Source organism: Lygodium microphyllum, chromosome 5 (genome assembly GCF_053477565.2).
Source record: "Lygodium microphyllum isolate KBCC chromosome 5, Lygodium_microphyllum_v1.1.10, whole genome shotgun sequence".
Classification (NCBI taxonomy): Eukaryota; Viridiplantae; Streptophyta; class Polypodiopsida; order Schizaeales; family Lygodiaceae; genus Lygodium; species Lygodium microphyllum.
In genome coordinates, this window is record NC_141139.1 from 150833699 (window position 1) to 150857948 (window position 24250).

A 24250-nucleotide genomic window follows, 5' to 3' on the forward strand; every position below is an offset into this window, starting at 1 on the left:
AATATGAGAAGAACAGAAGCTACTTTAATTTCAAATGAACTGATATAAAGATGGCTTTGTCCACTCGTGCGCTTTCATTGTGAAGCTTAGATGGTGATCTAGATGGATGATATGCGAAGAGCTTAAGGGTACCTAGAAGAATTGTGACTAGGTGAAGGATGGATTGATGATGGCTTTAGAGGGGTCATCCTTTTATAGTTCCGAAAGGTAGTATGGTCGGCATGTCCGATCATATTGTGAACCTTTCCTAGTCGGCCAAGGAATATTCTAGCGAATATTTCCTTTACCTGTCGGCTGGAGGCGTTGCCCCTAGATCCTCTTCAGGGGGACGCTAGCCCCCTTGACACCCCCTAGCCAAGGGTTGCTTCTACGGTTCCCAGACCTTGAAATAGGGGTCCTTGATAACTCCCAGAGCTCGCAACTCGATGCATTGTGCTTTAAGTTGCTACCAATATAACCACTCTATCTAATCCAAAGGCTAGATCCACAATGGTCACTTTTTTACCATCCGATTACATAGACCTCATCTAACATACAAGTCAGGACTCAACCAATGTTTGTGCTCACACATGGCTTCTCCTCATAATGGGGGCCTTACAACTCAGAGCACCATGGAACATTGGTGGCACCTTACGAGGGTGGGGCATTGAGCATATCTAATAGTCTAGAGACTATAGTTGATCTCAAGATTTGTGCATAATGTCAACTATGGTGCGATTTATGATCACTCGACTAATGTCCATGGTGGTGAGTCTTTGGTGTCTTGCGATGATGGCTCTAATCTGATGATGGTGTGGCCTCCTTGACATGGTCCTGATAGCTAGGGTTGTCGTACTTGACAACCCTAAAATGGCTTTGTCTAGTGCAACTGTGGTATGGGATGGAGGATTTTTGGCGGGGTGGCTCTATCTTTGTTGGGCTGATAGTATTTGTAGGGTCTGATCTATGGAAAAAGTATCTCGCTTCTCTTTGTATAGGTCCCTCTAGGTGAGTTTGCCTCCTACCTCACAGTGTGCTATGTGGCACCTCTAGATCTCCAAGAGGAAGAGACCTAGGCATCTTTGGTCCTTATACTTTATAACACGACGAAGAGCTCCAAAGCCATTCTAAAAGAGGCAATGGTACCATCCCCATATGTCATTGTATATTTTACATCTATATATATAGTGCTCCTATGTCTCAAGCTCTCGGTCACAGTGAGCTGACAAATTCTATCCCATCTAACTGTGTCCATTTGTAGCTTGTGGGAGGAGGTGTAAATTTGCCTAATAGTAGCCCATATACTGTGGGAGAGATGGGTGTCCATTGATTGATTGTGGCTGAATAATGAATCCATCATCAAGGATGTGCAAGCAGTGACTTTGCTAGAACTTCATCCTTGATCCTAGAGGGAGTGGTGGGTGGGTCCATGTCCTCTCTCTCTTAATTCTGGGGATATCAGATTTGCTGACATGGTTTAGCTTTGATTGGCTAAGAGAAAGAGTAGGGCAATCAAGACTGTAGTCAAAAGGTAGTCTCATTCAAATAGTTATATGTGAAAGCCAACAATCCTTCTTACCCTCTACTGTTAGTTGTCTAAATGCGGTTAGTGCCACTCTGGAGTATCTCTCATGTGGAAACTCGCATAGTCTGTGCAAAAAGTCATTGCTTTCAAGAGTGCCTTTGTGATTATAGGCATTACTCCTAGCTTTGCTTTGACGATGGGATGTGGGGTGGAGGGCTTACTTCTAATCATGCTATCATCATGATCAATGGCCTCTCCTGTTGAGCTAAAAAATGCATGATAAAATGATTAGCTCTTTATTACAGCCCCAAAACTCAATTATTACCAAAAGTTTCATTAAACGGTGTGTGTTCCTGGAGGGTGTTTGTGTCCCATAGGCCAAACCCTAATTTGGGAGGATCCACTCATCTACAAATAGATAGGCTGTCCACCACTTAGCCTACTCTTGTTTTGTAGATTACTAGTGCTTGTCTCTACTGTCTATATGCCGTCTATGGAGGATGTCTCAGCTTGAGCTATTGTCTACTGCTAGTGCTTGCATTCGCACACCTTCCATCAGCTGGTTACTTCATACAGCTGAAGTCAGCATATCAGCTGTTGCCTAGCCAATTTGGCATAGTAGGAGGCTATGTTTTCAGTTTGCAGCAGCTGCCCTGATTCCAAACATCATCATTCACTTGCTGCCCCAATCAGAGGTGTTGTGTTTTCAATGTCGCAATCATTTGGAGCTGTCCTAGTTTGCATTTCCAGCTTTTGCAAGCTGCCTTGCTGCCTACTCCTAGATTCGGCGTGTTCAGACTTCACTATCTGTATTTATGGCAACTGATCACTTTTTGAGGCCACCTATTGCTTTTCAGTATCTGTTTAGAGTAAAAGTGTCATGGGGACATATATTTTTGAAACCTCACTTAACATGTTGATTCATTTTTAATCACATGGTTAGTAAATGTTGCACATGTGAGGTGTAACTGGGGTTAGAGTAAATTTATGAGCGTGGGACTTGAGAAAATCATGGGATGTCAAAGGCAAAAGTTGCTATAAGTTATGCCGCATAGGTACTTGGCGGTATCTGGTGCCAGTTGTTGGCCTAGGTCATTCATTTGGCCATAAGTGTCAGCTGGTGATACTAGGGAAGTGGCGTTTAATGGTACCTAATGCTAATCTGATGATCAAAGATGGTGCAGAGACACTCGAGAATGGAAGTTGCCTAGCCAATTTAATTATTGGCTAGTCAGATTATTTTTTAGGGCATCGAAATAATTATTGGATTAATTTTCAGTATTTAAAGACTGAAAAGTAATATTTAATTATGGATAATGTTGGAAAAACCATTTGGGAAAGCTGCCACTTGTTAAAAATGCCCATGCAAGACTGAAAAACGTCTTTAGAGGCTGGAGAGAGATATTTTTAGTGTATTCAGCCTGCAAGAGAGAGGGAGGAGATACTGCTGGTTTGATTTGCAGCCATTGGAGGATTTTCTAAGGCAGCTAGGGGCAGGAGGAGACCAATCAATAACAAGTGATAGCATCTATAGGCTGTTGAGGCAGAGCAACAGCAATAAATGATTGATTTTCTTGAGTTCTTTGCATCTACAAGTTGTTGAGACAGGGCAACAACAGTAAATGACAGATTTTCTTCAGTTCTTTGCGAAGAAAGTCTGAATTTTCTCTCTCCTCAGCATTCTCTCTCATCTTCTAGCCTTTCTATAGCCTTGCTCCGAAGATTACAGCATTGAGATCACCAGATATTGAGAAATTTCAGATTTCTCTGATGTAGCCAGTTTGATGTTGCCCAGGTGTAGTAATGGTGTTGCCTAGCTCGGTAGAGCCGCCCAAGAGCAAAACGCAAATCTGTGCTAGTAAATGCAGCCTTAAAAAGGGCTGGAAACAGGCCGCCTTGCCTTGTTTGACTCCAAGCGCAAGACCTGCAGCACATGGGGATGATGCCTGACAAGTTTTGTTGCGTACAACACGCTTCTCTTAGAGATCTTTGGCTCCTATGCGTGGCTCTAATACCATGCGAATCTGCAACGGAAGAGGAAAGTGAACACGGAGAAGAGACAAAGAGAATGCATGAGAGAGAAGGAACAATGTGAGTTCAATGGCTGAAGGAACAAGGTTGCAACAGTTAGCCCCAATATGCAGTTCTACGTGTCAGTGTGGGCGCTAGACGGTAGCAGGGGGGTGAGAGAATGAGGAGAGTTGGCTGATCATGAAGGATTGATGTGTCAGAGTGCAGCAATGCGGAAGCGTAGGACAAAGATTGAGAGAGAGTGAACACAGAGAGAAGAGATAGAGAGAAAAGTAGACAGTGTAAACGCAGAAAATCTGTGTTGTAATATGCTGTATAAGAGTGCAGAAGTACACAAGGGGGTAGAGGAAATATCTGCGTATGTCTCCGACTCGATGACCTCGATCTTTGTCAGCCCGAGCACAGTCTGTCTCAGCCAACAGATCTCAAGATCAGAATCTGAAATCACTGAATAATGATAATGACTGGAGTGTGCTACCAAGTGGCTATAAATAGCCAAAAAGAAAAGAATGCCCAGTACTAGGTCGGCTGCATTAAATGTATCCGACTGCAGGAAAATAATAAAAAACTGTCCGACTGCAGCCTGTCCTGTCATGTCCAACTGCAGGCTGCCACGTGGCACCTGCGCAAATTGCTGACGTGGCTACTAAGGTGGTTGCTGACGTGGCTGCTGACATCTGTCTATCTAGGAAATGATTGTCTAACACCCCCTCTGAGATCCTGGACGGGTGAAAAGACTGAGGGATCTGGAATGCTGCCGAAGAAGAGCTTGGGAAAGCGCCTTCGTAAACAAATCTGCAGGATTATCCTGCGTCTTGCAATAATCCACATCAATGGTCCCATCCAGAAGCTTCTCCCGAATGAAGTGATACTGGATCTCAATGTGCTTTGTCCGAGCATGGAATACTGGATTCTGTATCAAGGCAATGCAACTCTCATTGTCGTACCGCAGAAGAGTATGACAAGTTTGGGGACAGCCAAGCTCCTCCAACAATCTCCGAAGCCACACAACCTCACATGTGGTGGAAGACGCAGCCCGATACTCCGCCTCAGTAGAAGAAAGGGCTACCGTGGGCTGCTTCTTGCTACTCCAAGAGATAACACCTGTATCGAATATAAAGCAGTAGCATGTAGTAGACTGTCAGTGGTCCACATCTCCAGCCCAATCCGAGTCACTCCAACTTGCAAGAACCAGATCTGTAGCATCTGTACCGGCGGGATAAGAAATCCCCAAGTCAGAGGTCCCCCTCAAATACCGAAGAATCCGTAGGGCAGGCTGCCAATGCACCTGTTTGGGTTCCGTCATGAACCTTGCCAAAAGATCACAGCAAAACAAAGATCAACACGAGTGTTGAGAAGCCAAATCAAGGATCCAATCAACTGACGGTAGTGTGAAGCATCCATCACGGGATAATCTGAGTGTGAAGTGGCCTTCCAATTCGGATCCATAAGATTAGTAATGGGCCGACAAGTCTCCATCTTAAAAGTCACCAAGAGCTCTTGAATGTACCTCTACTAAGAGATGGAAATCCCCCTCTGAGACTGATAAATCTCGTGACCCAAGAAGAAATGAAGAAGCCCCAAATCCGTCATTTCGAATGCCTGATGTAAAGCTGTCTTGGTCTCTTAGACCTTTTGTGCATGATCCCCTGTTAAAATCAAATCATCAACATATAACATGAATAGCACATGACCAACCTCGAAAGTGTACACATAAAGCTGCGGATCGGCCTTGGAGCGCCGATATTCCAACTTCGACTGAAGAAACGAGTCAATCTTCTCGTTCCATGTACGCGGAGCGTGCTTGAGGCCATACAAGGCCTTCTTCAACTTGTAAACTTTCCCATCCGAGGTTCCAAAGCCAGGAGGCTGCTCAACATAGATCTCCTCCTGCAAGTCACCATTCAGAAAGGCCGACTTCATATCCAACTGATAAACAGGCCATCTCCTATGGCCAACCAAGGCAAGAACAACTCGAATAGTCGCCATACGAGCAGTGGGGGCAAAAGTATCATTGAAATCAATGCTTGGGCGCTGAGCAAAACCTTTAGCAACAAGGCGAGCCTTGTGCTTGTCCAAAGAACCATCACTAAGGTACTTGGTCTTGAAGACCCACTTGACACCAATCACCTTCTTGTAAGAGGGAAGAGGCATAAGAGACCAAGTGCCATTCCTCTCAATAGCCTCCAACTCGGCTTCCATGGCCTTCCGCCAATGATCAGACTGCAAAGCCTCCTTCACTGAAGTGGGCTCTCGATCCTGCATAACATGGGTCAGCAAACAATAGTTGGAGCAAACAAGCTCTGAAGAATGTGCCTGGTTCCTCCGTGACCTCCGCGGTCCATCCTGCGGTTCCCACTCCTTAGGGATCCCCTCGATCCCTGAATCTCGAAGGGTGTCACGGGCCCAACGAGGAGGACGACGAACTTCTCCATGGCTCTCCATTTGCTGAAGACTCAGGAACATCCACCGGCGGAAGCTCCTCGGGGGTGGCCGGTGGAAGAGAAGACTCTGAATCCGAAGAAGAATCTCCATCAAGAGGCCCTGTCTCCAAAGGAACTGTCTCAAGAGCCCAACTCTCCCCTGGATCTCCAAGGACGGGGTGCTCCTCAACCCCCTCTGTGGCCGGTACTTCCACGAACCGCACATCTCGGCTCGTGTAGACATCCTTCTTAACGGGATCAAACAAACGATAACCTTGGGATTGGGAGCTATAGCCAACAAAAACCTGTCGTCGGGAAGCCGCCTCGAACTTATCACGCTACGTCTTCGGAATGTGCATATAAGCGTCACACCCAAAGATCCTGAAATAAGAGACATCAGGCTTAGTTCCGAAGTAAGCCTCAAAAGGTGTCATCCTGTCAACGGTCGAAGTGGGAGATCGATTAAGGATGTAAACTGCGGTAGCCACTGTCTCGGCCCACAGAACCTGAGGTGTCTTGCGGTGCTCCATTATGGTGAGTGCCATCTCGATCACACTTTGGTTCTTCCGCTCCAAAACGCCATTCTCTTGGGGAGTGTTGGTGTTAGCAAACTCGTGGTGAATGCCCCTATCTGCACAGAAACGAGCAAGCTCACTAGACATAAATTCACCTCCCTTGTCTGAATGCAAGGTCTTTAGTCGCCGGCCAGAACAGTTCTCCTAAAAAAGAAGCCAATCCTTGAAATGAGAGAAAGCCTTCGACTTCAAAGTAAAGAAATAGGCCCAAGTCATCCTGCCGTAGTCATCTACGATCAACATGAAGTACAAGCTTCCCTTCAGGGACTTGGTCCTCATCGGGCCATAAAGATCCATAGATATAAGCTCCATGGGTGAACTAAACTGCCAAGAAGCTTTGTTGGGAATCGCATCCTGATGTAGTTTCCCACGAATGTAGGAGACACATGGCTGATGGCTCACCACTATGTCCGGCAAGCCTCAGACAAATGACCCTCGCGATGCCTTCCCAAGGTACTCGTAGTTCAGGTGGCCAAACCGAGCATACCATAGCTTGGACTGTGTCTGAGAAGTAAGAAGAAGAGAAGTAAGAGTTGAAGAAGACTTCAATTTGTAGACTGCATTCTCCTCATATCCTGCAGAGAGAACCTTCCTCGATCCACGATCAAGGACTCGAACAGTATCACTGTCAAACTCCACCAAGAGGCCAAGAGCACAAATCTTATGAATCGAAAGTAAATGATACCCCAATCCGGGCATATGCAACACCTCAGAGGTGTGGGTACCACCACGTCCATCTGGAATAAGCTGCATCTCACCCCGTGCAGCAATAGACACAAAAGAGCTGTCCCCAATGAGAATCTGCCCATGCGAAGGTCGCAAATGGGCAACACCAACGGACGAAGGAGGCATGTGCCGTGAGGCACCACTATCCATAATCCGCTCTCGAGCTTGCGGAGCTGTCATTGCAGCATCAGAAGTTGTCGGTGTAGAGTCCTCAATGATTGCTAAGTGCAGAAAAGCAGCTAATGAGGGTGTAGCCACTGCTCCAGAGTCCTTCGTGTCCTTCTTCTTGGTATCCTTCTTGTCTTTGTTGGGGCTATCCTTCTTCCAGTGACCGGTCTTACCACAAATATGGCAAGTTGATTCCTTCTCCTTGTTCTTCTTGGATTTGTTGTCCTCCTTCTTCTTCTTTTGGTCCTTCCCCTTCTTTTGAGAGGCTTGACCAACCAATGCCTCCGATTTGGAAGCATTCTGTCCCTTCAATTGTTTCTCTTGGTCCAAGACCATAGGAACCAACTCTTCCCACCGAATAGTCGACTCCCGCCCTGAAGCAATAAGATCGGAATAAAAAATACTGAATCGTGGCGGCAACTGGGATAGTAAAGTGATCGCCTATGTCTTCGGAAGAAATAGGCTTCCCTGCATTTTGAACCTGCATCTGAAGCTGCCGAAGCTTGTTGATGTGTTCCCGAAGCGAAGAAGACTTATTCACGGACTAAGTCCGCATATGCACCTCCAAAGAAAGCCTCTTCATTAGGGTCATCCGGTTGTACATCTGATCGAGCTCCAGCCATATCTCACGAGCCACTGTCAAGTGCTTGATGTGAGCTATCACGGCTATGGTGCAAGACAGAAACATAAAAGATCGAATATTGGCATTCAGTTTGTCCCAATGAGACTAGGCCTTGGTCAACTCCGCACGAGCATTGGAAGAGAGTTTGGACTCATCTCTCACCGAGGGCTTGTTAATCTCCTCCATCACCAGTTCCACCAAATCATAAGACTCTAAAATGGCCAACATCATCACCCGCCAGATGCGGTAATTGTCACCATCAAGCTTTGGATCCGTGGGAAGAGCTTGTAGGACATGCATCTTCCTGTCCATGATCGCCTGGAACTCCAAATCAGTCTCTGAAGACATGTTAACCTGCAATACCTGCACAAACGCAAAAGCAGCCCCCTTTGACTGTGAAAACTTAGCCTTCTAGGACTGATTCCTCCGCTGCCCAAACCTTCTTCACGTGCCGGAGGCGATGAAAAAGTAAAATCTGCAACGGAAGGCTTGAAATGCAGCCTTCCTCCCCTTCGAACAGCAATAACCTGCAACAAATTCACCGATTAGACTCCTTTCCCGCACGCCCACGCTCGCTTCAGCCTTGATCCGATGCGCAGCCCTCCTGCTCGCCCTCGAAACCTGGAAACACAGCCTTGTGTCGCATTGGAATCTCCTCTTTAGATAGGTTCAGCCCTCAGTCAGTCCATCTTCACCGCTCTGATACTATGTCAGAGTGTAGCAATGCGGAAGCGTAGGACAAAGACTGAGAGAGAGTGAACACAGAGAGAGAGAGAGAGAGAGAGAGAGAGAGAGAGAGAGAGAGAGAGAGAGAGAGAGAGAGAAGGAGACAGTGTAAACGCAGAAAATCTGCGGTGTAATGTGCTGTATAAGAGTGCAGAAATACACAAGGGGGCAGAGGAAATATCTGCGTATGTCTTCGACTTGATGACCTCGATCTCTGTCAGCCCTAGCACAGTCTGTCTCAGCCAACAAATCTCAAGATCAGAATCTGAAATCACTGAATAATGATAATGACTGGAGTGTGCTACCAACTGGCCATAAATAGCCAAAAAGAAGAGAATGCCCAGCACCAGGTCGGCTGCAGCCGACTGCAGGAAAATAATAAAACACTGTCCGACTGCAGCCTGTCTTGTCCGATTGCAGGCTGCCACGTGGCACCTGCGCAGATTGCTGATGTGGCTGCTGATGTGGTTGCTGACGTGGCTGTTGACATCCGTCTGTCCAGGAAATGATTGTCTAACTATGATGGATAATGAATAATGAAAGTGGGAGGGCAAGCTTCCTATATATAGGCAAAAAAGAGGGAAAACCCTAAATATGATCAATGATGGATAATGAATAATGAAAGTGGGATTTTCTTCTCCATTAGTAGCCCGTGTTTTTTGATAAACAATTGGTGCATATTATTTCATGGAAAGACTCGGTGTAAGCCTTGTGAGCAGTGTTTGGGAAAAAAAAAATTGTGAGCCTAACACAGATCCTTCTTCTCTTAACCTAAGGCGGTTTCATAAAATTTGAACCATTCAAAACCTTTACATTCTAAATTGAATCGGCCCAATTCCCTTGATTCTACAAATTGAAACGGTCAAATTCCTTTTTAAATCTTTAATGAAAGGATAATCGTTTTTTTTTTCTATTATTTGAAAGGGTTTTTATCGCAAAGTTTTCCTTTCAATTTGTTCAATTACTTCTCTTATACCTTAGAAATGAAAACCCTTATTATCATTAGTAACTTGATCTACATTACATATCTAAAATTTAAATAGATAAAAACAAATGTATGCAAGTGGTTTCTATGTCTCTTAGTGGGTCTATGCCATATGGCCTCAGAGAAGTATACACATTATAGGCACAAAGATAAAGAGAACGTATAAAAAAAATAGAAACCCAAAAGAAAAGAAGTTAACTATTAAAAGCATAGAATAAACAAAAAGAAAAAAAAACTAGCATAAAAGATAACATAATAAAATATAAGCAAAACAAAAAATAAAAAAGTTTAGAAAAAGTCAAACACATTTTATTAAAAGCAATCATGATACAAAAAGAAAAAAAAAACTAACATAAAAGAGAACATAATGAAATACAACCAAAATTATAAACAAAAAAGTTCAAGTACATTTTATAAAAGCAAGCATGATCTAAAAACAAATGTGAAAGATTTTTATTCAAAAGATAGAAGCAAGCAAGGGAAAAATAAGTTTAACATAGGAAAATGATTAAGAGTCAAAAGAATCAAAACAACAAAAGTGCAAATAATGCATAGTGACTTCAAAATCATCATAGGCCATAAAAAATCAATTGCTCTTATGAATATGCAAATTTATTGCAAAATCAATGAACAAATTCCTTGTGCCGTGTATAAATGGCGATGTGTTTTTTCAGCCCATAGGTCCATACTCTCAATGAACTCTATATCAGTGAACTTAGAAGGCTCTTCAATAAAGATTTTCATTAATGCATCTAAACTCTTAATCTCCAAATGATTACGAAGCTTACTCTTTATCACAGTTCGAGCACTAAAACCTCTCTCACAAATAGCAATGCTCGAACATTGGACAAGAGCTACTTGACAAAGAGTAAGAATATTCGGATAAGCATCCCTCCACATACTATTGCAAGCAAGTGTTGAAGTTATTTCTAACAATGTGAATCGTATCCAATCTCTAGAAGCTTGATGCTTAAAATTTCTAAATTCTTTCTTAAACTCGTCAACTTCTATCATTGCAGGGAATTTTTCTATATTTAGCTTTTTAGGAAAACCATAATATGAAGTTAATTGATCTATCTCTTGGGTTCCATAGTTTTTTAAGGCCTTCTCATGTATTGGATGTTGTGCAGGCACAAGTATTTTTAAACAATTAAGTATAGAATTATCTTGAAATCGAGAATTCAAGTTACTTATCACTGAATTGGCAAAAGCAACTTGAAATTCCAAGCTCCGTATCGTTTACCACAGCAAACAAGTGCGTGAAAAAGCAAAGCAAATATGGCACAAAGGGCAAGAGAGGTAATCTAGGGGGGTTTATTGTTTGCGTCATATTGTGGATGTCTAAAATGAGCCATATAAGCTAAGATCGGTCTTTTATACTTGTAGCACATGGTACATGGCACTGTATTATTGGCTAGGGTTTGCCATGGGTATCCATGTGGTTGTCAACGTAGCAAATCCCTCTCGTTGTTCTATTTTCCAAATGCTTGCTTGACCTCCTTAAGGATGCTATGGTTGCAGTAGGTCATGTGTTGGTGTCCCCTAGTCTAAAGGCAGCCAATAGAAGTTAGCTGTGTATGCTATGGAATATAGCCAGAATTGATGAGTACGAGTAGAAGTAGCGAGAGCACACACATCAATCGAGGTGCAGCAGGAGTTTGAGTGTGAGAGTGAGAGTGGACAGATAGGTTTGTACTAGTGTGGTACACTCACAGCCGCTAGGGTGAGTTTACATGTGTAAAGTAATATATACACGGGAGAGCATAAGGGGCCTTTACACCCAACAATTTCCCACTTAAAGGTCCTAAGCGAACCTTTAACAGACTCCCACAAGTCCTAATGCAATGCTCATGTTGAGCCTTGGTAAGACTTTTAGTGAGAACGTCTGCAGGGTTAGCTTGTGATTTGATCTTAGTGAGTGTGACTAGACCATCATCCAAAACATGTCTGATAAAATAATACCGAACATCAATATGTTTGGTACATGTATGAAATATGGTATTCTTAGCCAGGTATACAATAATTTGGCTATCACATCCAAGTACAGGTGTTTTGGTGGGTAGCCCAAAATCCTTGATCAAAAGACGAAGCCAAACAACTTGTTTTGAAGCTTCAATGACTGAAATATATTTAGTCTTAGTGCTATCTTTTGCAATCTAGAGCACCAAGAAACTGCCCCACTAGTCAAGGTAAATATGTATCCGCTAATAGACTTGTGAGTATTGAAGTCATGTGCTATGTTTGCATCACAATACGCGTGCAAATCTAACATACCCTTTCCATAGTAAATACGTTTTCTTTGCGTGCCCTTAAGGTACCATAAGATACATTTCATTGCTTCCCAATGTGCTTTGCCAAGATTTGACATAAACTTGCTCACAACTCCCATTGCATGAGCAATGTGAGGTCTAGTGGCAACCATAGCATACATGAGTGAGCCACAATTTGAAGCATAAGGAACATCCTTCATAGAGCTGGCTCCCTTATCATCTTTTGGGTAATCTGCCTTGCTTAGCTTAAGATATAGTGGTAAAGGTACACCAAAAGGCTTAGCATCTGCCATAGAAAAACGATCAAGTACTTGCTGATGTACCTTTCTTGTGAGAGAAATAAGAGCTGCTGCTCTCTATCTCATGTCACACGCATGTCCAAAATGTGTTCAAGTGCACCCAAATCCTTCATGGAAAAGGCTGAATTCAGCTGTATTTTCAATGCATTAATCTGGCTTTGATACTTACCAACAATAAATATATCATCCACATAATTCACAAGCATAATAAGGCTTCCATCATCAGCCTTCTTAATATACAAGCAGTGATCCGCATTACTTCTTTTAAATCCATGTGAGAGTATGAAGGCATCAAACTTTTTATATCATTGTCTAGGAGCCTGTTTCAAACCATACTAGCTTCTCTTAAGCATATATACCAAATGCTCCTTTCCTTGTATAACAAAACCTTCGGGTTGTTTCATGTATAGCTCTTCTTCTTGCAGTTCTAACATCCATCTGATCAAGTTCAAGATCCATAGATGCTACAATGGCAAATAACACTCGAAGAGTGGTCATTTTGACAACAAGAGAAAACACTTTCTGATAATCAATGTCCTTATTTTGTGTATAGCCCTTAGCCACAAGTCTGGCTTTGTATTTGGGTTTACCTTCCACACATTTGATTGTATAGACCCATTTGTTAGAAATGGCTTTTCTATCCTTGGGCAATCTAACCAAATCCCAAGTATCATTTTGATACAATGACTTCATTTCTTCCTGCATAGCTAGCTCCCACTTTTTCTTCAATTCACAAGATAAAGCCTCTTTATACGTAAGAGGCTCATGTTCATCTGTGAGCAAAATGCAGTCCAAAGAAGGATCAAACCTTTGTATAGGTCTTCTGACACATGTAGAACTTTTTACCCAATGATCTGTGTTATCAGGTAATGGATCCACATCCGAAGGAATGCCAATGACCAGCTGATTTTCAGCATCCCCTTGTTACTCATTTTCATCTGGCTCAATAATGATACATTGATTATCATAATTAGTATTAAAAGGAGCTGAATTTTCAGTGGGGGCTGATGGTTGTCAAGTGACTAATCATGCTGAAATTTAACTTTCTTTTTGTTTAAGTCATTAGATGTAACCTTTTTGAGTAGCTTTGACTCATTAAATACACCACATCCCGACTGTGTACTACCTTTTTTATGCTTGGAATACTCTATAGCGCATTTCACCCTCATCTCCATAACCCATGAAGATGCCTCTATCAGATTTCATGTCAAGTTTGGTTCTGCTATCAACATGTACGTGTACATAGCATTCGTAGCCAAAGACTCTTAAGTGGTCATATGAAGCAGGTTTGCCAAACCAAACCTCTTCAGGAATGCCATTTTCAAGTGCACGGTGTGGAGATTGGTTGCATATATGCACTGCGGTTTTAAGTGCCTCTTCAGGATTGCCATTTTCAAGTGCACGGTGTGGAGATCGGTTGCATATATGCACCGCGGTTTTAAGTGCCTCTCCCCAAAACAATTGTGGGAGATTAGCTGTGGACAGCATGCACCGAATCTTCTCACATAACATGTGATTCATTCGCTCAGCCACACTATTAGATGATGGATTATAAGGAGTAGTAAGCTCCCTTTTAATCCCATTTATATCACAAAATTTATTGAATTCTTTAGATACATACTCTCCCTTGCTATCTATTCTTATGCATTTTAATTTTGAACCCTTTTGAGTACTAACAAATGCATAAAACCTTTTAAAAGCATCCAATGCCTTACTTTTCTGCTTAAGCAAATAAACCCATAGTTTTTTAGAATGGTTATCAATAAAAGACACAAAATAATGGAAACCACTATGAGTTTTTATTGGCATGGTGCATACATCAGAATGGACTAAATCCAAGATACATGCCTTCCTAGAGGCTCCATGAGAGTATAGACTCTTTACATGTTTACTCGGAACACAATCATCACAAAAGTCAAGCTTTGAGTTTTCACATCAACTCTTCCAAGTGAAGAAAGTGCTTGCAAACCCTTTTGGTTCATGTGTCCAAGATACTTGTGCCATAATTCCATGTGTGATTGCACTTCAGTAACTACAACAAACTTTCCAGGAAGTGTCTTGCAGTAGAGATAATATAAAGTCCCCTTTTTACCACCTCTAGTGACTAGGATAGACCCTTTTGGTATCTTTCACATTCCACCACCAAAAGTAGTGAAGTAACCTTTGCTGTCTAGTTGCCCAATAGAAAGCAAGCTCTTCTTGATGCTAGATACATACCTAACATCATGAAGGATCAATTCTTGACCATTTTCAAGGGCTAGGTGTATGGTGCCCATTCCTTCAATATCACGTGCATGATTGTTGCCAAGGTAGACTTTTTCAAGGTAACCTTTTGCATAAGAAGAAAAACACTCCAAAGATGGAGTTACATGAAATGAAGCACCACTGTCAACAATCCACGATTATGACAAACCATCACGAGCCGACAATAAAGCATCTATCACATCCGTTTTAGTGATATGCATATCCTCCCTTGTCATAGCATATGGATCTAAAGATGCAACCAACAAATCAACATCTTTATCCTGTTCTATCTCCTCAATAACAACACTAGATACCACATTTGCTTTTTCAGTCTCTTTAGGGGTAGAGCTGCCATCCTTTTCATTCTTTTTGCTTTTTGCATTAGCCTGCTTCTTGCGTTCTTGTTTCCTTTTGAAGTACCTGCAATCGGGCTTTTTATGCCCTTCGCGACCACATTGATAACAAGTTACATCTTGTTGTTTTTCCTTGCTTTTGCTGCGATTTTTGTTCTTATTTGCAGCACTAGATCTTTTTTCAGTTCTTCCTCTTACATTGTAGGCTGTTCCACTGTTTTTCCCACTTGCCTTGCATCTAATCTCTTCATTGAGAATAGAACCATGTACACCATCAAATGTCAAGTTGGGATTATTGCTCAATGACACAATCAATGCTTTCCATGAATTTGTGAGAGTGCGCAACGGAAGAAGAATACGAACACAGAGGAGAGGAGAGAGAAAGCAGAGAATGAAGGAAGAAAGTCTGCACTGACTGAGATGAATGCTGAATACACTGGAATGGACAGAACAGTCCCTGCACGCAGCCCGGAGCGTCAGTGAGGGAACCAGGACAGACTGGAAGCAGTGGCAGCACCAATGCCGGAGACGGAGACGGAGGGAGCAGTGCTGTACCTGCAGAGCACAATGCTGGACTGACTGGGGGGGCTGATATAAATAGCCCCCATGCCAGCAAACTGGCCGACCAGCCAAACTGGCCGACCTGGCCAGATTTGGCCGACCAGCCAGATCTGGCCGACTTTGGCCAGATCTGGCCGACTGCCCAGAAAATGGGCAGTCTGGACAAAAACAGCCCAGTTTGGGCTGTAACAAACCCAGGGCTGCATGCTGACTAGGGCAGCCACAAAAATGCACTGACAGAGCTCCTCTGTCTCCTGTCAGACTCTGACAGGAGCTCACAACCAGGAGATGACAGATTGAGACTGAAGAAGAGCAGGCTAACAGAATTGGGCAAGGTCACGAGCAAGAAGATAGCCCTCAATTTAGGATCAAAAGATGGCAAGCCTGCATCCTGTAAACTGACTCAAAATACCAATGAAAGCGTTCAAATGCTTTGAGGCAGGCTTAGACTCATCAAGCTTCAAGTTGACCAATTTTCTCATGAGATGTACTTGATTGAAAAGAGTTGTATTCTCATAAGTAGCTTTGAGTTTCTCCTAAATTGCGTAGGTAGTATTAAGCCCCTTTATATCAACCAAGATATGATTTGTGAGTGCTATTTTAATGTAAGTAATGGCCTTTTTATTCATTTTAGCCCAATCCTCATCTAACAAAGCAATAGGCTTATGTTTTGCTAAGGCATCATCACAGTTCTTTAGAAAGAGTATGCCCTGCATATGATCTTTGCAAAGATCAAAACCATTGCTATAAAATTTACGAATCTCAAAGAGATTCTTTGTGTCAGATGTAGATGCACTGCCAGCCATCTTCAAAAATAAACTGCAATAAAGTGCTGAATGCTTTCAGCCAATAGCAAGGTGGCTGAATGTAACAGCAAGTACACACTCTTGTACTTCCAAGGTGTCCAAGGAGCAGATGTTTAGTTGCAATCTCAGTCTCAAGGACTGATTATAGCATATACACGAATCAAATCTGATAGATTTGCATTAATGATAGCTCCCACTTGAGTAATGCATCACCATAATGCAATGACCCAAATGCTGTATTAACCATTGTTTCACTGCATAGTGAGTATTCAGCAATACATATGCCAAGAGAAGTTGCCCTTTTACAACATTTGAATCATCCAAAGCTCAAAATTCTCCCACTCAGCAGTGAATCTGCTGCAAATTCACTATCCAACCTCTAATCAACTCAAAATACATCACCAATGTGGAGCCCCAAAAATTTTATAGTAAAACTGTCCCAATTGCATCAATTCATGTTCCGGAGCATCAAATGTGGGTAAATGTCACAGAAATTTTACAGAATATGCAAAAGCCCCAATTTCAGAATCCAAGAGTGCACAAATTCCAAAGGAATTGGCTCAACCGAGCAAAAATTTCACTTGCATCTGAAGATCTGCAAAATTTCCAAGACCCGTGCTCTTGATGTCTACAATTTATGGGTCTAGAGTAATTGAAGTATGTGACATGCACCAAATCTGGAAAAGCCCCAAATTTCTAGGAGCAAATTTGCATAGATTTTGATCCGTGCTCATGCATGTGAACGCCCGGAAGAGAAGGAAGAAAATTGAAAATTCCAGATTTAATAGAGAGGGCCGTTGACCTGCCCGTCTCCAGAGCTTGGCCCTCGTTGACCCTGACCCCCGTCGACCTATTCGTCAATCGGACATGTGCTACCCATCTGGCTCTGTCGACTAGTCGCCACGTGCAGGTCTTGTTGCGTGCTGGTCCTATCGTCGTGTGTGCTGTTTGCCCCCAGTCCCCGTGTGTTGGTCTGTTGACTGCTGGTCGCTGTGTGTAGGTCTCGTCCACCTGACCACTGTCTGATGCTTGCCTGCGCTGCTTGTCAGCCAGCTGGGCCTGCTGACGACTGTCGTTGCCCACAGCTAGTTCTTGTGCACCGACTGTGGCTACCTATCGCGCCTGGAGTTGGCGGCTAGTGCCTAGGACTGCTGATGTTGCAGCTGCCCATGTGGACCATTGGCTTTGATACTAGTTTGATGAGTATGAGCGGAAGTAGAGAGAGCACACACGTCAATCGAGGTGCAGCAGGAGATCGAGTGTGAGAGTGAGAGTCGATAGATAGGTGTGTACGAGTGTGGTACACACAAAGAATAAAAGAATGTATTTATACTTAAGGTATGGTGCACTTACACCCGCTAGGGTGAGTTCACATGTGTAAAGTAATATATACATGGGAGAGTGTAAGGGATCTTTAAAGTTTACACCCAACAAGAATGAGACCCAATGGTTGTGTCTCAATTGCAATGGTATGCAGCCCCTTTAGTTTCGACTCAAGTGGGGTACTTTTGCTGGACATTGCATCTCTTGTGGTCAATTGGGTCACTTCTTAGCAGAATGTTCTGATCGAAAGAGTATCTTGGCGGACCAGCCCATGGATCAAAATCACAATGTGCCCCCTTGTCCTGTTGAGCAACAGATTACTCAACCCAGCTAGCCTAAACCCAAGCAGGCAGCTCCTCCTTCAGATCCGGAGACATAGGGATGGATGGCCGACACTATAAGAAAAAACCAAGGATACTTCGGTGCATGCAGTACATTTTGACCCCTCTTCCTTGCCAGACATCCTTCGTACTTACTCATGTTGTCGATGCACCAACTGCCCAAGTCTCTACTACACCCAAGGATCCACAGCCCCCTAAAGAGCAGCAACAACAACAGCAACAGCAACAGCAACAGCAACAGTGCGCCCATGACTGTCCAGCCTAGCTGGCTTTTGATGCTGTTAGTCATGTCATTACTCCATGGGCCTGCAAGTATCTAGGATCTATTTCCCACCTTGCAGATGGACACTCCTCTTCACGGGCTGCACCCCAAAGGCCCAACCCTTTTGCAGTGCTGGAGACATTGGTAGCGAAGGCCCAGGCTCGTGCAGCTAAATCCTGTCTACATTCTTCAGCCTGTGTCTGTCTAGTTTGGGGGTGTCTCTTGTACACTCGTCCTTCTATGTTTGTTGAATCCATTGTACCTAGTTCATACATGATGGCCTAGAGCCACACTGAGCTTTGTAATATTGTTTTCTTGTACTTTTTTCATAATTAATATAAATTATGCATTATGGAAAAAACGAGAGTTGTATTTACGGGAAAAAAAGAGAGAGTTGTATTAATGTCCACAAAAGGCCAAATCTGAGATAATAATAGATACATCTAAAGTTCAAGAAATTGTTATGTTTCCCAAGTAGAATAATGAAACCATAGTCAAAAAATATCTAGCTAGGAAAAAACAAATAGTTGAAAATACTAAAAAGCATTAGGGATTGAATACAATGTGGAACTGGTATGGAGATCAGTATCATTTCAAGATATCCCTCATGGGTCTGTCCAGCATGGATATGCTTGTCGTGACTTCGTTGAAGGAAACTTTTGTCAAAGACTCAAAGAGATTCACTTAGTCTGCTATTATCAGTCATCTTGTTTTGGAGTATATTAGACAGAAACTGGTAATGTAACTTTCTCACATAAGAATTTCCATATTAAGATTCAAGTCATGCCTATTTGGTCATTTTAGTGGTATTAGATTGCTTATAGTCATTTTTCATTGTTGGTAGAGCAGACTGAGTATTGCATCACCTTCAATGCAACATTTGCAAAAATTGTGACCGTTTTGAGGAGTATTACCGATTTTGTTTATTTCTTACACATGTTACTCCAGGTATATCTATTCCTTAATTTTTCATTCTAACTTGAGTCTTGGACATAATTTTATGAAAGTGGTTTATGACAATGAATTAAACAGTTGTTTAATATTTTAAAAGTATTACTTATTTTTATGTCCTTGTAGAATGAAGTTTTAAGTTGACAAATGTGTGGCCATGTCAATATCCCTGCACATTACTTCTAAAAGCTTTCAGTTTTCATGCATTATTATATATTTAAGTATGGTAAAGAGGCCTAAGTCTAATAAGAGGTGGTGTTGAAACTTGTAATCAGAGAGTCTAAGGGTCTGTGTATGAGCATGAGAATTCACTACACATTACTTTGTATGAGCATAGGAACATGCTTAATGAGGACTTTGATATCTTTAAGTACTTTTTACATGATGTACTAAGTCACTTTTCCATAGGCATTTCGGTTTTCCATAGACTTTCCTTTTTCTCTCTAGATGTTTTGTCTTGGGAGAAAGTTTGTACTCACCGATTATCCCACTGACCAGATGATTTCTCTCTAGAGACATTCGGAGGTCGACTAGGTTATTTATGAAGATCTTTCTCTCTAGAGCTACTTTGTCAGAGAGAGATTTATGGAGATTTTCTCTTTTTCTCTCCTTTCTTTAAAGAGGGCAATGCCATTGTAAAGTGTGAAGTTGAATTATAGAAGCGTGTTTTCTTTCTGCTCCTCACTGTCCTCTTTCTGTTATACTCTTTGCTCCACTCCATCTCCTCACTCCACCCTTGACTCCTCAATCCACTCCATCCCCTCACTCCACCTCACTCTACCCTTCACTTGACTCCACCTCTGTTATGACATTCTCTGCATACTTGCATTTCCCTATATTCAACTGGTAGCATGGGAGGAGACGCTGGTGAGTAATATAGATCTTGAACTAGAAGGTGGAGGTTGAGGTGGAGGGGAAGTGGGTAGAATGATGGTTGCTGGGGTGGAATGTAAAGGAATGCTAGGTTGGAAATATTTGGTATTTTTGGCTGGCATACATAAGTTAGAAATTTGGGCAGAATTTCTGTCTGTGAGGTTTGGATGAAGAGGCTGTGGGTTTGGAGGAAGACACACAAGGAAGATGTTGGATTAAATAAGTTACTAAACGAGCAGATGAAAAAGTGACTTTGAAATAGTTTTTTTGATTTTTCTGACTTCGTTTTAGGTGATCCTGAGGAGCCCAAGCAAGAAAGCCTGTTCAAATATAGTTTTTCCGTTTGGATAAATGATAAAAGGCCTCCAAACTAAGCTTGGGCATCTCAAAAAAGTTGGGGAGAAAAGGGAATGGGCAAAGAGAAAGATAACAATGGAAAAATTGGTAAAGTTGGATGGTGGAAGAGGTAGGATTATGGAGGAAATCTTGGATATGGCTATGGATAAGAGGGTCAAGTACAGTTGTTCTATGGATGTGGTTAGAAACTAATGTTTTCCTCAACAAATGAAGGAAGTGGCCTTGATTTCATTGTCTAGTTTTTTTTTTCCCTTTGTGAAGGTCAATGTGCTGATAAATGTATGTCTTGCACATTGACTCATCAAGGGAAATAAGTATGAGGTCTTATAGTGTAACGTGCCCGCCTATCGGCTGTCCAAGCACGTTTTAGCGGTCCATCGAGAAACGAATCTAAGCTTTGCTGCCTTGCACTCCCAGGGAATGTTCCGGGGTTTGCCACCTAGGGTTTCCCGAGTCCGTCTCATAACGGAAATGTTCATGGCCGAACCCACTAGGATCGACCTGAAATCTAGGTTCCTAGGTCGAAGGTCTCCTAACAACATTCTAGCGTCGAGTTTTGGACATCCTAATTTATGCAAAGATACCCAATCCGAAGCAGATCCATACCGCACTTGGTTCAAAGAGAACGGGAAATGAGAGGGATGTGTTGCTCAACCTCTTTGCCCATAGGGCATAGTCCCATTCCGGCCCCCTAAAACGGTATCAATTGGGTTCTAACTTAACAATACCTAAAGTCGAATGGTGATAAGTCCTTGTGAGAAGCCTCCTAGTTCTCTGGGATCACTCTACCGTAGGACGGATCCATCAGGGATTCTGTCCACCCGTTTCCCTTGATAGCTATAGTTTTCTAATTAGGTTCTATCATATTTATGTGCGACATTTATAATTAGCTTCATCAAGTAAGCCTTTTAGGGAATAGGGTTCGTTCGCATAATTTACAACACAGACACGAAAACAAAACTAGCAGTCCTTTTGTCAAACAAATTCCTTAACTTATCTTCAAGTTAATCTTTGTCTCTTGCCCATACAAGAGAATTATGTATCCCTTTTGTCCAACAAAAGTACTCGGTCCAAATCACATGCACCATAATTTCCATCCTTTATCTAGAATAGGATCTTCCAACACCCTTGACGTTGGGCTCATGGCAGTTTACAATTCCATTCCAGTCTAGGCAAGGGGTGCCTAGAGCTCCACTGGCCCTAAGCGACCTAGAAGTGAGACACAACCTCCGTGGTTGGTCTTTTCACCACTTGACCTTTGGCTCGTGAATTGAGCAGTGCCCTCTTGGGGTAATTCATGGTGCGATCTTGGAGATGATCCACCCGTGCAAATATCCTTCCTTAATTAATCAATTAAGAATCAAGCATAATCAAGGCAATCAACCTAATATTATCTTCTAGTAAAACATTCTTCTATTTCCCATGGCTGCTTGTCATTATTGATCCTTGCCATGCTTTTACCATCAAACACAATTACTTGGAATATTTATTCAAATCACAAATGCAACAATTAATTGATTGAAAAAAACATTTAGGGTGTTGTTCAATCAACCAACAAAACTAATTGTATTTTTTCCAAACAATACAAGAATAGACACGATAATAATTCCATTGCATATTCGCTCTTGCCCTTGGGATCAAAGATTGATTCCTTGCAAAATTTACTTAATACTTGTATGCACAATTCCTAATGTCATTCTTTTTACGACTATGCTATTCATAACCCCTGACCGATTGCTCTATCAACGAATAAGCCATATGCAACTAAGTGCAATTAACTTCCCTTAATACATACACTTTGCAAACTCCATCTTCAAATATATGAGAAGAGGCCTATCCCTTCCCATGACTTATTCTCATACATCATAATATGGAGCCTAATGTATCTCATGCGAGAATCAAAGCAAGCATCTATCAATTTAGAAGTACATTACTTATGACCGGAACCACAGTTGGATTGACAGTGATGCCTTTGCCCAAAGCTTCGTTGCTGGTTGTAGGATTGCCATCGGTACGCGACATTCTTCGCTTGGAGGCCATCATACGGAAGTAGACTCAAGAGATTAAGAAGGTGAAATAGATTCGAGATGGGAGAGCGTAAGAGAAGATGGCTAAGTCGAGGATCGAGATAGAGGGAATTGAGCTAACTCTTTCCCTTGTAGCCTCTCGAGGTAACTATTCTTTTTTTTTTCGTAAAAGGTAATTGTATTAATTACGAAAAAAGTACAAGATTACATGATTACATGATTACACGAGGGCCCTAGGCCAACGTGTGGGAAATCCCCGGACTAATATACTAAAAAGGTTACAGCAATCATGGCAAGGACCCAGAGGCAATTGCCAAATGCCAGGAATGCAAATCCTCCCGAGGGAGCAAGTCAGAGTGCCTGATGAGATCTAGCTGCCAGTGCAAGAGCCCTTTAAGCCTTGCAATATGTCGCGGTACATTAGAGGCCGAATCAAAGAGAAAAGCATTTCGGGTGGTCCAAATGTGCCAGCATCCCCAGTATCTGAAAAAATGAAATAAGATCTTCATATGTAACGGTGGCGATGTGGGATACTTTGGGCGCACAAAAACCCAATCGAGGTAACTATTCTCTTTCTCTCTCTCTCTCTTAATCTCTTGGAGGGGTATCCTTCTCTCTACCTCTCTTCCGCAGCCTCTCGGGGTCTCCTTATGCCCCCTTGTGCCTCCCCATGCCTCATATTTATAATGAATTAGAGAAGAGGGGATGAGACTGAGAACACGAGTTCTTGGTGGAGGGACTCTTGGAAAACTCAGTGATCTAATGCTTAACTCATAAATTTGATGGTTCTATTGGCTCCAAAAGGGGGGTAAAACCCCAAGACACTTGATTGTAAAGCTTTCAGATCACTCCTTCTTTCTCTCACTGTTCGAAGTGCTGTCTACTGTTTGTAGCGAAGTGCTGTCTACTGTTTGTAGACTGCGATCGTGGCGCACGCGATTTCGCCAATCACTCTCTTTATATTTTTTCTTTTTATAAAATCTCCAAAACTAACTAAGACATCACTTGTCTTTTCCTTTAAATGACATCCAGTTCTATCTTTTTAGGATAATATCTAAAATATACTAGTTTTTTGCCCAAAAATCTAATATCTTTGGACCATCCATATTATATACATTAACATGAATGATTAATATGGCTCATAACTCTCGTTCACGTTGTGGCTTCCGTGAAAGGTGGCTACGGTCCTTGTCAATTCGAGAAAAATATCGGATTACGACTCTAGGTTTTTTTTTAAATATATATTTTTAATTAAATAAAAATTGTTAGCTATTAACATTAGTTAGTTTTTACCTTAGTTAGTCTTTAGTTAGTAATCTTACTAACTTATTAATTGACTAACTAACTTTCGAACTAACCAACTAACTTTTATTGCGTGGAAAAATTACATGTATACCTAAAGTAACCCATTACAGATCCCAAAACAAACCTCAACCCCCTTAAGCAGTTGTAATGTTAAGCTTAAAAGTTGCAGTTTAGCTTAAACCTTCATTAGCTCTTTTTAAGCAGTCCCAAAATTCAAAATGCTACAAAGTTTTGTGTCTCATAAGCAAACACCCAAACTTTGGTTGGATTAATCTCTAGAAAAAGAAGGGTTGCACAACCATCCTTGTTTTGCAGATTCAGATTGTCCATCAGCTGATGTCCTTTTCTACACTACTGTCCACACCCCTCAACAGGTAGATTTAATAGTTCATGGTGCAGCTAGCTAGTCTCTAGCCCCTGACGACTTGTTCATTCAGTGTTGCAGCTTGTGTTTACTGTCACGAAGTGGTGATATTTTTTACAGTTGCTTTTCTTATTTACTTATATAAATATTTTAT

At 42.2% G+C, this 24250-nt stretch overlaps 1 protein-coding gene across 2 annotated transcripts in view; it reads left to right on the forward strand.

The window, feature by feature from the left end:
* LOC148036537 (putative cyclic nucleotide-gated ion channel 20, chloroplastic) overlaps positions 1-24250 on the forward strand; it is a 176317-nt gene that overhangs the window by 13301 nt on the left and 138766 nt on the right. Inside the window, exon 3 of one of the 2 annotated variants that reach the window (XM_087678524.1) lies at positions 19069-19167. The exons of the other annotated variant lie outside the window; for it this stretch is intronic. Coding sequence (XP_087534650.1) covers positions 19069-19167 — 99 coding nt within the window. The remainder of the gene's footprint in view (positions 1-19068; positions 19168-24250) is intronic. 2 annotated transcript variants of the gene reach the window in all.